Source organism: Cyanistes caeruleus, unplaced genomic scaffold (assembly GCF_971803275.1).
Source record: "Cyanistes caeruleus unplaced genomic scaffold, bCyaCae1.hap1.1 HAP1_SCAFFOLD_117, whole genome shotgun sequence".
Lineage (NCBI taxonomy): Eukaryota > Metazoa > Chordata > Aves > Passeriformes > Paridae > Cyanistes > Cyanistes caeruleus.
The window spans coordinates 43,741-58,051 of record NW_028255917.1 but is presented as its reverse complement, the minus strand read 5'-3'; the positions used below and the strand labels follow the sequence as shown (position 1 = coordinate 58,051).

The following is a 14,311-nucleotide window of genomic DNA, read 5'->3' as shown; positions in this document are numbered from 1 at the left end:
CTAAATAACCACAAACACACATCTTATTCTCATTCTTTCCATGTTTGGACTGATACATGAGTTAACTTTCCCATTGCTTTTGTAATTTGTTTCACCACCTTTTAGCTATCATTTAATTTTCCCCACTCTCCCTTCTTCTGCTGACAGTGTTTGCATTTCTAAGCTGTCACACAAGGCTTCTACCTGCAGTTCCATTTAAATCTGTTTTGTTGGATCTGGACCAGAACCTATTACAAAGGATTTGAGTTTTGTTTCAGTGTTGCTACTTCTACTGATCATCACGGACAACACGTGTCCTGGTTATGGAATTGTTTTGGGGGCAGCTTAAAAATAAGGGCTCCAAAAAACCTTCTCTTTCCCCTCTGCTTTATAGCCTTCAAAATCTTTTTGGTAATTATGGAAGGAACACCTTGCTTAGCTGCTGGTAGTGAACTTAACATACATTTGATTCTATTTGCCTTGATATGTGAAACAATTATAAGGAGGGAAGCTGGGGGTCTAACACTCTGAACCTAAAGTCTGGTCAGAAATGCTTTTTCCCACGTATGTGCTTCTTGTTCTATTTAGACAATAAATGCTTTTTTCAGAAGAATGAAGCCACCATAGACTTCCTTCTTGATCTGAAAATCTTGTTTATTATGGACTTAACTCACTGGTTAGGTTTGACTGGGCTGGCCACCCACAGCCAGTCTTCAGATCTTCCTGGCCTTCCACAGACTTCACAATTTTTCAGGTAAAAGGATTTGCTACTTCTTCTCTTATGGTTAAAAATTACTTTTCTACTTTTGGCTTCAACTTCAACTGGCTGACAATATCAAGGTAAGATTATTAAGGCAGACATTTTAATGGTGTAATTTAATTTCCTAACTTAACTTTTACTTTTGTGTTCTCTTTACATGACCTGTAGAGGCGAGTGAAGGCACAGAAAGAGCTTTAACATAAAGAAAACAATGACAGTGAGGATTGGCCTCTAATGCCTGGAGATTTGAGAGAAGGGATGCCCACACAAACTATTTCAGCAGCCAGGCTGTGGGAGGCACACGGGGCTTCCCCTGATGTTGATGGCCTGGCTACTGCTCCAGTCCCCTCTTGTGGAGCATCAGTGGCAGCCTGCCGAGCTTCTCCTCTAGCTGAGATGTCTGAATTTCTGGGGCCTTAGAGACCTTGACTCGAGAGGGATGGCTCTACCCGTGTTCAGCTCTCCTGACGGCTGTTTCTGTGCTCAGCAACACTTGCACAGGTCTACACTACTTTGCTGCTGCTGCTGCTGCTTCTCTCTACTCCTTCACTAGGACTCAATCTCCTGGCTGGATGTTGTGAACAGCAAAGTATAAAGGCAGGCTCTGTGCTAGCTGAGCTTCTTGTCAAAGAGCTTTTACAAGAGACACTATCCAGGCTACATATTGTTTCCAATAGATATCCTTTATCCCTACCCCCAGGTAATTCTCAAGGCTGAGGATTACCAGGATAAGGAATTCTAAACATCAGTTCAAAGGGAGATAATTGAGTATCCCCACTGGGTTTGGCCCTTCTTCTTGCCCAAGCCAGTGGCAAGAGCCGGCATCTTAGTTTCTATCACCAGCTTCAGAAGGTGTTTCTTTATTTCCCCATTCATCTTTTCATCTCAGCCAGAACTCTGGGGGTGCCAGGGGCTATGGAGGTTCCATTGGATCCGTAAAGCAGTCAAAACTCTGAGACATAAACTTTGAAGAATTTAAGAATTTAGAGAAGCTGAGGCCTTCATTAGAAAGAAGCCTTGCTAAATCTAAATAAAATAAATAGATGGGCCTTGCTAAAATTAAAGGGAGCTAGAGAAACTTTGCTAAAATTAGAGGTTGATCGTTGGCTAATAACTAATTGTCTGTCAACTCTATGCTTGTTCAGCTGGGCTTATAATGAGAAGCAATGAATCTGGTAAGGAACTTGAAGAACAGAAGAGAATTGCAAATCAGAAACTCCTGGAAGACATGAAACTAGGAGCCCAGCCAAGGGTCCATTTGTCACTTTGCATTGAAAAGGTAGAAAGGTCAGAAGGAGGAAGAGCCATATCCCTTCCCTCCCTTCTCTCACCCCTCCTCATAAAAGGACCACCAACTCATTTCAAGGAAGAAACTATGCATGCTTAATTGCTTTTTTCCTAATTAGCATAGGAAGCAGAGTGTGGGTGGCAACGGGGTTATGAATATGCATTTGTGTTCCATATTTCTGGAAATAAAAAGCCTGTATTCACCTGTATTCGGGGCCGTGTGTATTAAGGGGTGATCTGACACATCGGCCCAGCGCTGCTAATAATCATACACTTTTTAACCCTAAACCAGTTCAAGAGTCTTTGTCTGTCTCAGTTGGATAGTGATACTAGATCATATCCATATTTTAGTAAATCAGTCTTAGAATGCAGCCAAAAATTGCATGTGGAAAAAGGAAAAGAACTGGTGGGTTTGGGAAGATGAGGATGGATTTTGTTAACAGCACATTGGAAACAGCACCAAGAGAAGGAACAATTGTTTTTGGAATGCTCCCATGTGAAGGTACAGCAGGTTTTAGTCTTGAGCTCAGGTTTGTTTGTGCAAGTGAAACAACAAAAACAACAATGATGATGATGATAATGATAATAATAATGATAATGATATAATAATAATAATAATAATAATAATAATAATAATAATAATAATAATAATAATAATAATATATTTATATCCAAAATTAAAAAAATATAATGTGAAATAATGTTGACAATACTAATTTGTGAGCTTAGGTTGCTCACTGTAACACTAAATACCCTACAAAAAAGGACTAGCAAAGACCCAAATGTCAATGGTAAACTTTGTGAATTGTATACACAGAATAAAGGAGGAAGGGGTGAAGTTGGCTGTTTTTATATGGTTTGCTGATGCTGTGATGTGCAATGCTTTGTCTGTTCCTGGGAAAAATACAGAGATTAAAACTGCTGGGTTTTTCATGTACCACATTATCCAAAAATGGCAGGATTGGTTCCATGGCTGGAGAGGCTGTTAAAAGAGCAGCTGATAAAATGAGGAGATGGGAACCTGTCCCGGTGGAGAACTCATCTCCCAGATGGGCTCCATGCCCTTAACAATGGGCCCACTGGGAAATGGAAACCCCTGGGTGTGCACGGCTGCACCCAATTTGCAAACACAGCCATGGACAGTGAGACTTGGACTGCCTGGGAAATTGTTCTGGCTGTGATGGCCCCTGCCAGGGCCACCCCAGAGGCTGCAGGGCTGGACCTTCATGCACTGGAATTCATTAGGAGAAATCAGAAGCAAATGAGAGTTTACAATGCAGGAATAAGAATTCAGATTCCTCCAGGACACTTTGGTTTGATAACTGCTCACTGGAGCTTGGCCTTGCAAAGGGTTCATGTCACGGGAGGAGGAATTGATGCAGATTATCAAGGAGAAATTGAAGTAAGTCTGTTAAACAATAGTGAACAAGATTTGATTGTTCAACCCCATGACAAGGTAGAAGAAATATTGATATCGCAATTGAAAAAATAATTGTGAAGAAAGAATATCCACTTCAAATTGCCTCCATTTGTGGATAAAAAGAGTTTGGACCCAGCAGTCCTAATAAAGGAGCCAGAGTGTGGGTCCAGAGGCCAAATGGCCCTCCCAAGCCAGCTGAAGGAACAGCTCTGGGCAAAGACTACACTGTTTGAATCCTGAGACCTGGGCAGGAACAATGGGAATATGTCCCTGCAGCCAAGTGTTCTCTGCCAGAACAAGTCGATGGGATGGGATATTGTTTTACAGACCCTGCCAGACCAAATCTCCCTGTTTGCCCCAACGGCCCCTTTGGAAAATGCTCAGATCCACGGGGCTCCATGTGAAGGCTGATGTGACCCTGAGGGACTTCCACACCAATTCCAACCAGGAGCCTGGCTGTCCCTCAGGGACTGGGACCCGGCACCTCTCCAGCCGAAGGGGAAAGGACCCCAGCAAGCCTTGTTAGCCACAGACAGCGCGGTAAAGCTGAACAGCAAAGGGCCTTGGGGACATTATTCTGGAATTCAAAAGGTGCCAGCTCCATGGACAACAGAATTATTGTTCCTAACGTGAATGAGGGTGAGGAAAAAGGATGAGTAAGCTTGTGATGGTAAAGCACAGAAATCCTTTCACATTGTGGCCTCCAACTAGAACACTGAAGGTTTCTCCTGAAGGGAAATCTCAGTCAATCCTGTAAAACTGACAATTGCATTCCTGTGTTCCACAGCACAGTTTTCTGTCAGTGTCCCTGCACTGGATCCGTTACAAGTCAGAGCCCATTGACAGAGTTTTGGCCACCCCACAGGGTGAGCCCTCCGAGGGAACCCCATTCCTCCCAACCTGAGCTGAGAACATACCCAGCAATTAGTTACATTGAGTATTTTGGCTACTTTGATCTTTAAATTTTCAAAATAATTTTGATGACTAATGCCTTGATTAAACTTCAGAGGTGTTTCTGGCAAACAAAGATCCTGGCTGACTCTCAAGATACAACTTACAGGTGTTGGGGGTTACGTGTCCTTTATTTTCTATTTAGTTCTGGCTTGCCTGTGGAATTTTTACTCATGACTTGCAGGGAAAACTTAACTGCGGGTACTTGGTGGGTGCTTGAGGAAATATAAAGAGTTTGGCTGGGCCCAGGGGGGGAAGGGGGCAGGAAAAGGGGAGGGTGGGGACAGTTTGGTGGCTTCTTCAGCTTCAGAGAAGAACACTTTGGGTGCAGAGCTGTTGTGGTGGGGAGAAGGGAATTTCGCCATCACCCAGATGGAGCTGCTGCTTCTTCTCCTTCTTCCCTCCTCATTGGTGGCCTCGCACCCCCTGTCCTGCCGGGACGTGTGGCAGTGCCAGCCACTGCCACGGAGCTGCTGATCCACCTCAGCCACTGGCCCGGGATCTCAGCTCATCCCTGCTGTTCCAGCTGAGTGTTCCTCAGAGCCCTGCAGGAGCACCAGCACTGACTGCCAACCCGAGGGGGTTTGTGAAACAAAGCCTCTCCTCCATCCTTTCCCGTCTCAGCCCAGAAAGCTGTCACGGGGTCCCTGGTTCTGTTTTCTTGCTAACGCTGTAGTTATTGTTGTTTGTTTGCCTGGTTATAAATACTAGTAAAGAACTGTTATTCCTATCCCCAGATCTCTGCCTGAGAGCCCCTTGATTTCAGGATTATCATAATTCAGAGGGAGGGGGTCCACATTTTTCATTCCAAGGGAGGCTCCTGCCCTCCCTAGCAGACACCTGTCTCTCAACACCGAGACATTTCCATGAGTAAATTTTGCAAAGTTTTCAATAAAATTCTTATTGATAAATTTGCCTCCATTTCATTTCTAACAAGCTGTTCCTAAAGATCCCGTCAGGCTGTCTTAGACACTTTGGGCAAGGGATTCCTTCCAAGCTGGGCCACTTGGGGGGGGGATGGGGGCGGCCCGAGGGCGGAGGGCAGGGTGTGCAAGGGCCCTTTGTGACACGCTGCAGCACGATCACCGTGGGATGGTGGCAACGGGAGCAGATGTCAAAGGGCCCTTTGTGACACGTGCTGACATAGGAGCTGGCGGTGACAGGGCCACGCCACAGTGCTCGGTGCACGCGACGGGTCAGGACGCGCCAGAGCGGTGCTGTGAGGAGCCCCCGCACAGCGCACTCCTTAGTGTCGGACCTGGAGCTTTTCTGAAGCACTATTACTACAGGTGACCTCGAGGCCAGACCACAGGTCTTGCTGACCTGTGGCCTTGCTGAGCCTTCCTTCTTAAGGTTCTCTTGAGGGCAGACCGTGGGTCTTGGTGACCCGGAGCTTTGCCGAGGTGTCGCCCATCCCTGCAGTCTCTGCCCTTGAGACCAGACCACAGTCCCTGTTGAGGAGCCTCCTGTCCTTGTGGCAGGAGCCCTCAACACCCAAGTGCAGGACTCGCTGTCTTGCAATCTTGCCAGGACTTGAGTCTTGCAGGTGCCTTCCAGGCACGACTGCAGGACTTGCTGACTCTGAGCTTTTCCGAGCCATCTCTCCTGCAAGCAGCCATAAATCCAGTCACTGCCATGGAGCAGCGACCCCCAAGAGTGCCCAAGTTGGCCTGGCTTGAGGAGCAGGAAGAAGAAGGCTCTGGAGCTGTCCTGGCACAGGAGACTGAAGAGGTGCAGGAGTTCCAGGCACCACAGGAGGGTGAGTTGCAGAGCTCGGCCTTAGGGCTAGTGCCTGTTGCCAGCTTGGCCCCATCCCATTACATGCCATGCCATCCCCTGGTGCTGTTCCTATGGAAAGGATTGGAGAGCCTGGAAGAAGATTTGGAGCAGCGACCCCCAAGAGTGCCCAAGCTGGCCTGGGTGGAGGAGGAAGAGGAGGAAGTGGAAGAAGGCCCTGGAGCTGCCCCAGCACCAGAGACCGTAGAGGTGCAGCAGTTGCAGCCGCTGGAGGAGGGTGAGTGGCAGAGCTGGGCCACAGGGCTGGTGCCTGCGGCCATCTTGGCCCCATCCCATCCCATTGCATCCCATCTCATCCCATCCCACACTGTCCTGTGGAGACATACCCATGGACAGCACAAAAAAGGGGCTGGGGCTGCCCCCGCAGCAGTGGCCGTGCTGCATCCCCTGGGGCATCCCGGGACTGTCCCTGCCTGGGGAACGCAGGGCTGGGCTGTGCTCTCCGGCCTCTCCCGCAGCCCCTCAGCTCTGGCTGCTCTTTGCCAGATGCAGCCATGGACGGCACACAAGAGCAGGACACCGCCCGTGGCCGCTTCCGCAGAGCAGCGCAGGTACCTGCAGCCATCCCCACCTGCGCTGGGCCTGCTGGCACTGCTCAGCCCAGCACCGCACTTGGAGCACTCCATGCAACTTCCCTGCCTTCCTGCCCTTCTCCTACAGTTTCTTTACCAAATCATCACCAGAATTGGCAAGGAAGACACCAGACCTATGGACACTGAGGTCAAGGCATCCTCAGAGGTCTTGGTAGAACAAAGCAGCGCTGCCCAGCTGGATCTGCTTGTAGAGACGGCTCTTTTCAATCCAGAGCAAGTAAGCAGCCTGTGGCCAGCCTTTGATCCTCCAGCAATTGCTTGGCTTTCCCAAGCCACGCCTGCTGCTCACTTGAAGCTTTTGAGGCCATGGCAGCGTGCTGGAAGAGAAGCACTTGTCTGGGGAAGAAGCTGGGCACATTGCTGACTCCCTCTGCTAGCATTCCAAGTCTCCCTGTGCCTTCTCCAGGTGCCCGGCGTGGTGAGGTACATCCACCAGTGGCTCATGGCCAATGAGGCTGCTGAGCACAGGATGGACTGGGCCCTGATGCAAGTGGCCGAGGCAGAGCCCGATGATGTGGCCATCACTCTCCTGCGGGTGGCCCCAACGTGTGACAGGTATGGGGCCCAGCTGCCCCGAGGCCTCAGGGCTCCCCAGCCCATCACCCTGTACAGCCCGGCCCAGGGCTGTGAGCAACACAGACTTGCAGGGCCCTCTGGCTGCTCCCTTTGCCAGCCCTGCTACAAAGTCGGCCCCCGAGCCTGCTGCCGTGCTGCCAGCCTGCCCCTCAGGGGCCTGTCCCCACAGGGCTGGGCTGCCTGGCTGCTGCTGCCGCTCAGGGCCAGTGGGCACAGGCAGAGCTGGCGGCCAGCTCAGCTCCCCGCTGCTGCCCAGCCCACGGTGCTGTGTCTGACCCCGCAGAGCTGCTATGGCCATGTGGACGACCATCTTGCTCTCGCCCTGGATTTCAGAGGAAGTGACACCGCTCCTCATCAATGTGGTGGGGAGCTGGCCGCAGAAAAACCTGGGCACCTCTGATGGGGACAAGACGGCTGTCTTTTCCCTGACTGTGAGTTTCGGGAGCTGGCATTTGCTCACCGCAAGGCCGGCCGCCTCTCCAGCAGCTCTGTTGCCTCCTTCCCCCACTGCATCTCCCTGCTTCAGGCACTGGCCACAAACCTGGCCTAGGGGCAGCTTCAGGGCCACCAGGCCCGCTGCTCCCCCTGCGTCTGCCCCGGCCTCTCCCTGCCACGCTCAGGCCCTGCCACACGGACGCCCCGGCACTGAGCGCTGTCTCGGGCTGCTTTGTCCTCTGCAGGCAACTCTGGTGATGTGGAAGATCCTCCAGGGGCCCTGTTGCCCACAGATCCTCACAGTCTATTTCCCCCGCCTCTTTGTGCATCTGCTCTTCCAAACGTACTTCAGTACTTTGTATATGACAGAGGACGTCCATACCTTCTGGAAGGAATGCCAGGAGCAACACGGCCTCTCCACCAGCCCCAACAGGTGCTCCATGCCACTCCTCCTGTCCCTGCCACTTCCCCAGCCTCAGAGCCAGCGCTCCCAGCGTCACCTGGGCTTTGCTGTGCACACAGGTTTGCAGTGCAGACCCTGAAGGCCCTGCTCTGCAGTCTCCACTTGGAGCATGTGGTGGTGGCAATGGAACGCAAGCGTGGCTGGGACACGCTGCTCTGTGCTGACACCCACCACTATGCCGTGGGTCTGCTGGCCAGGTGAGCCCCCCTTCTCCCCACTGCCTCTGACATTTGTGCCCCCTGCCCGGGATGCCCCCCCACAGTCCCTGTGGCCATGGGCCTGAGGGCCTCGTCACCGAGGGATGGCCAAGGAGACTGGAAAAGGCTGTGAGAGGAACGTGTCCAGGAGCAGCCACATCTCAAGGGCCCAAATCGCCTCACAGTGTTCTGGGGCAATAGGACAGCTGTGTCCATCAGTCCTGGGAGAGGCTTTTCGCACCCTTGCTGAGACTCTTTCTGCCATTTTCCGCCTTCCAGGGTAATGCGCCGTGCATCCGCCCACTTGTGTAAAGGCATCTTAAGCTACCTGCTTGAGGTGCTCAGCAAACCGTTGCCACACTGGGATGTCTCTGCCATGGCATTCCTTGTGGAGGTGAGCCTGATGGCCAGCACTACCTCGCTCAGCTCCCTGCCAGCCCTGTCCCCTGCCATAGCCACAGCTGCCTGGGACGGCACCCGCGCCCTGTGCTGCTGCCTGGGCCCAGCCCTGCGCACTTCCAGGCTCCTGCCGGCCGGCTCCCCTCTCACTGCCCTGTGCCTTTCAGCTCCTAGATTGCCTGGACTTGAGTGACTGTGGTGACAGCCTAATGGAGATCTTGTATAAGTACCTGTGGTACAACTCCAGAGAGATGCATCACCAGGTTCTCAGGGCTCTCCTCCTGCTAAGGGACCGTCCCTCCATGGTGAGAAGGGGGCAGCAGCTGAAGCCGTGTGGGCAGCATGAGGCTGGGCAATGCTGTCACTTGGCCCTTGGCTGGCCTTTGCCTTGGGCGCTGAGGCAGCTCCTCGCAGCTCTCCTGTCTCCTGCTTCAGCTGCCCGAGTGCTTTGGGACAGCCCTTTGGCCTCTGGGCCCTGCGGCAGCTGCCCGGGCTTTCACACCCTTGTGTTCTGCACAGGCCGAAAGAATTCAGAGCCTGACAGGAAGACTAGTGCACCTCCTGTGGGACTTGGACAGTGACGTGGCCAGGATGAGCATTGCTCTCCTGAGCCATATTTTCACGGATGAAGACACCCCAATATCCTGGCGCAGGTCCCTGCAGCTGGCTGAGCCGCTCCTGAAACTCCTGGACAATGTAAGGCTCTGTGCCCCAGCCACGGCCACTGCCTGCTGCCCGGACACTTTGTGTCCTGTGCATTTGCAGGCCTGCGCCAATGTGGGCCACAAGAAGCCAATGATGAGGTCATTTCTCCTTCCTTCCTTTCATACAGCCCGATAGCCAGGTGCAGCTGCTCTCCATGTCTCTCCTTCGAAGAGTGATGTCTTCAGCAGAAGAAGAAGGAAGAAAGCCCCTGAAGGAACGAGTGTACCAGAGCCTGCTCCCACTCTTTTTCCACTGCCAAGATGAGAATCGGCATGTGGCAGAGGTGAGGACTCCTGGGCTGCTGCTGCGCCTTGGCAGGGGGCTCAGCTGCCTCCTGCCCTGACGCAGGCTTGCAGGCTGCAGCCTCCTCCAGCCCTTGGCACTGGGACACTCCTGTGCCCTGCCTTGTGGGGCCATTTGCGGCTCTCTGCTGCTCCCCAGGCCTCTCGGACAACGCTCCTTCGCGCGGCTGACTTCCTGAAGAGGCCAGACCTAGAAAAAGCTGTGAGGAAGGAGAAGCTGTGGAAGTTTGCCAAGCTCGTGGTAAGGGCGGCCTGCAAGTGCCAGCCAAAGGCTAGAGAAGCCCCCTGGCCCCGGTGCTCAGTGTGTGGGGCTGGCAGCTGTGCCCCTTCCCACTGCTGCACCCGGGGGCCGCACGGCTTCTCAGGGCTGGCCGGGCACGGGAGGCCGGGACTGGCCGCAGGCAGCAGCGCCCGGCCGAGGGGCAGAGCCCGCGCCAACCCTTCCCTCCTGCCGCTCTCTCCAGCTGGCCGACCACAGGATCCCCTTGGCCGAGCACCTGCGCCGGGCCCTGCAGTACCTGCAGGACCCACAGGAGACCCTGCGAGCGGCGGCCATCAGGGTCATCGGTGAGTCCCGAGCCCGGGCTCCCTCCCCGCCCCGCCGCAGCTCGGCCCCAGCACCGGCTGCTGCCCCGGCAGCGGCACCCGGGCCCGGCGCCCTGGATCCCCGGCTGTCCTCACCCCAGCCCCGGCTGCTGCTGCCGGCCTCTGGCAGCCGTGCCCTTGGGCTGAGTCAGGATGCGGCAAGGGCCCGGGCTGAGCCCTGCCGGGGCAGGAGGCCGTGTGGCCACAGGGCTGGCAGCGCCGCTGGCAGGGAGCTGTGCTGCTGGGACCCTGACAGGCTCTGTGTTCTCAGGGATGGCCGGGGAGCAGCTGAGGGGGCAGCACGCAGAGCTCCAGGTGTTGTGCAGAGGTGAGCCACGGCAGCAGGCTGACAGTGTTGGCTGTCGGGGGCAGCTGCAAGCCCTGGCCAGGCTGTGGAGGGCTCTGCTCCCTGTCCCGATGAGGGACGGCGTGGGCAGAGCACAGTGAGATTTCAGGGCCACGTGGGGCATTTGTGGCCAGCAGCTTCGGGCTGACCCCCTTGGTCCCTGCTCCCTCCTGGCCAAGGCAAGAGCCGGCTGGCATGGCCCTGGCAGGGGGCTCTCGCTGGGCCCCCACAGCTCTGGGGTGTGACCGTGGCTCTGTTCGTCTCTCTTGCAGCCCTCGAACGCCTGACGGAGGACAGAAGCGGTGCCGTGTCAGACCTGGCACTTGAGACGCTGTATGTCCTCCGGGCCATCCAGAGTGCCCGATACTCCATTCTCCAGAGGATGCAAGACCAAATCCTCAGGGCATGGAGGACACGGCCTCGTCTGTCGGGCCTGGGCTGGCTGCGCTGCTGGAGATGTGCTCAGCGCTGATTTGGGACGTTCTGTTTGCTGGGGCCACCTGGGCAAGCCAGGATTTTTATTTTCATAAGAATTGTTTTCTTCTGTTTTTTTCTTTTTACTATGTAAATAATATAGGATATGTTAGGGCTGAGAGGCTCTATTTTCTGGGGCCACATGGGCCATCTGTTAGTTTTTGTTTCATAGAGATTGTTCTTTTCTTCGTTTCGTTTCCATCTAGTATGTAAATAATATAGGATATGTTCTAAACCACAAGAGTCCCAAGACCTTTCTTTTGCTGCCCAGGGTGTGCGGGGCATAGGGGAAGAGAGGGAAAAGGGTTCTTGTGTTCAGCAACCTGCCGGGGCATGCAGTGGTGCAGGGGAAATGGCCAGAAGCCCCTTGGCCTTTGGTGGTTGTGCTGAAGCCACAAGCCCTGTGGCAGGCAGGAAGCGCCATCTGTGTCCTGCTGCCCGTGTGTTGGTGCCGTGATGGTTGAGGAGCTGCTGGAGCTCCTGTGGGGCAGTGGCGCTGCTGCCGGGCCAGGCTGGGGGAGCCCCTGAGGGCACGGGGTGCTGGGAGGCCGTGAAGGGATGAGGGGCTGCGGAGGCCCAGACGGGACAAGGCATTGGGAAGGCACGAGGGGGATGTGTGAAGGAGTGGGTGGCAGGAGGTTCCAAGGGGACAGAAGGCCCTGGAGGAGCCGGGGTGGTGGGAAGCCCTGAGGAATTGGGTGTCAGAGGGCCATAAGCAGCCCCCGGGCAGCCGCCTGGTCCCTGACACCTGGCTGCTCCGGTGCTGCCCCAAAATGTCCCCCAGGCCTGCAGCAGAAGGCCTGGAGGCTGGGACACCACCCCAGCGGGAGGGTGGGGACAGCCCGAGGTGCCCAGGCTGGGCTGGCTGGGGACATGGAGGGCAGGGGGTGCTGCCAGGCCACGGCCACTGGGTGCCTCCAGGAAGGGGCAGTGGGCAGAGGCTGGGCTGGCGGCCAGCCCGGGCCCTCACGGCTGCCCAGGCCACGCTGCTGTGACCGAGGCCCCCCTGACACAGAGCTCGGGGCCCACAGAGCTGCTGCCACCATGGGGAGGGTGGCGATGTCTCCTCCAGCAGGGCTGCCCAGTGGCTGCTGCCCAAGCGGCTCTGGAGCCCACAGAAACAGCAGCAGAGTGTGCCCAGGAACAGCAGCAGCCCCAATGTCGGCACCTGCGCACTGAGGCGTCCGCAGCAGCCGGGTCCCAAACAGGGGGAGGCTGTGGGCACAATTGCCTTTGCTTTGGCAAAAGGCTTCAGCAGAGTTGGCCACAATGGCTTTCTCTTCACTTGCAGCCTCACAGCAACGCTTGCCAGCTTCAGCTGCAGCCTGTGCCCGTGACTGACTTGGATGGCCGTGCTTGAGGGTGAGCTCGCCTTCCACACTCAGGTGCCCCAAGGCAGAGGCATTGGCACCATCCTGAGTGAGAGAGAGAGAGAGAGAGAGAGAGAGAGAGAGAGAGAGTCTGACGGGGCAGGAGCCCTATGCTGCAGCTGCCCTCCCTCTCATCTGTCCAGGCACCTTAAAGACACATGAAACCAAATCCTGGACTTGCTTGGAACAAAGGAAGAAGCAGCATGTGCTGAAAAAAAGCAGGGACTTACACGGCTCAGTTTTGCTCTCCACTTGGGCAATCCCAGAATCCCTGAGCACTTGGTGTTGCAAAGTATCATCAACATCATCCAGTCTCCAAGCACCCTGCCATGGGCACAGGTGGTGTGCAGGCACAGGTGTCACTAGAATTGGGAGAACACTTTTCCATGTTGACCTTTTCCTCTCCTGGATTTCAAGCAGAGATGAAAAAATCATCTGGTGAATGACAGGTGAATAGTGTAGCTCACAGAACTAGGAGTAGGAGTCTCCAGTGGCCCATGGTGTGTCCATTCAACCATTGTTAGATTGTCCAGTTGGAGCTCAGCGCGGTGCAGCCCGGGCACAGGCACCAGGCTGGTCCATTTCAGCATCCCAAATTCTTGGTGGCTCCCTGTGCACCCACTGTCTCCTGAATCCATTCTTGAACTCCCAGTTACTGCTGTGCAGGACATGAGAACACAGGAACAGCTTGTTTGGCTCATTCTTGCCTTTGCTGCTCCTGCCTAAAGGAATCATCAGGACTATATGCTGATGGAATGGGATCGCCGAACAGCAGGGACTTTGTCTGTAGTGTCTGAAACTAAAACCTTGTCTGACTGTTCAGACACTCTAAAATCCAGGGTGAGAATGACAGCTTTGGTATGGAAGAATCCTAGAAATCTTGACTTGTGATTTTTCTAGTCAAGGATTTTAATGCCAATGTGGAAACTACCAAAATACTCAAACTTGTTTTCATTGGCAACCCCTTTGAAATGGCATCAGCACACCTCCAGGGGACAGGGTATGACAGTGGGGACAGTACTTGGCAGCTCATGGCTTCAGATGTGGGAGGTAAATATTTTGCCTAGGTACACATTTAAGTTCAAGTTTTCCCATGGTTTGGATTGACTGGTCATTGCAGGTAACTTTAATCAATGCAAAAGGATGTAAAAGCAGAGTTTCTGGAGAATGTGCACTAGGGAGGAAATAGGGAGAAAATCTTGAACACAGCCAGCAGGCTCTGGAAAAATTTATAAAAGTTAAAATTAAAAATAGATGTAGCTTTGTGACTGTTCAGACAGGACTCCTTGTGTCTGGAGGTGATCGTAAAACATTTTAAAATCTTAGGAAGTTCGGGAACTCAGAAAGAAAGTTAGGCTTGGCAAGCCCGGGGAAAAGTAGGCCCTGGAAATGTTAGGCCTTGTGCTTGCTAAAGATCATGTGAAACTGCACCTGTGTAATCAATATATGATAAATGATAGAATTGTTAGATGTGATTAGATATAATTATTGTTTAAAGAACATGAGGAACAATGTTAGGGGGCTGGGGTGGGATCACGAGAAATCCATGCTTGGGTAAAAACAATGCATACGATAGAACAATGTAAGTTTAATAATTAATATCTAAGTTGTATAACGATAGAGTATAAAACATGTTCAACTCAAAAACAAATCGGGTCAGATTTGGGTCTGT

The 14,311-nt window shown here is 53.5% G+C and overlaps 1 protein-coding gene across 1 annotated transcript; it reads left to right on the top strand.

The window, feature by feature from the left end:
- Positions 1-5,506: 5,506 nt before the first annotated feature.
- Positions 5,507-11,507, top strand: LOC147646161 (maestro heat-like repeat-containing protein family member 7). The gene is made up of 16 exons (XM_086873828.1): positions 5,507-6,156; positions 6,256-6,411; positions 6,681-6,745; positions 6,855-7,004; positions 7,194-7,342; positions 7,647-7,794; positions 8,044-8,231; positions 8,321-8,458; positions 8,738-8,852; positions 9,025-9,162; positions 9,377-9,553; positions 9,690-9,845; positions 10,004-10,105; positions 10,329-10,431; positions 10,721-10,777; positions 11,068-11,507. Exons 1-16 carry the CDS (start codon positions 6,033-6,035, stop codon positions 11,265-11,267), a joined length of 2,166 nt encoding a protein of 721 aa, XP_086729954.1. The 5' UTR covers positions 5,507-6,032; the 3' UTR covers positions 11,268-11,507.
- The last annotated feature ends 2,804 nt before the right edge of the window (positions 11,508-14,311 follow it).

What these genes read in the sequence shown, in the direction of transcription:
- LOC147646161 (XM_086873828.1), top strand. Translation starts at nt 6,033, where the DNA reads ATGGAGCAGCGACCCCCAAGAGTGCCCAAGTTGGCCTGGCTTGAGGAG. An exon ending in CTCTTTTCAATCCAGAGCAA is followed by an intron (nt 7,005 to 7,193) that starts GTAAGCAGCCTG and finishes TGCCTTCTCCAG; the next exon opens with GTGCCCGGCGTGGTGAGGTA. An exon ending in AGAATCGGCATGTGGCAGAG is followed by an intron (nt 9,846 to 10,003) that starts GTGAGGACTCCT and finishes GCTGCTCCCCAG; the next exon opens with GCCTCTCGGACAACGCTCCT.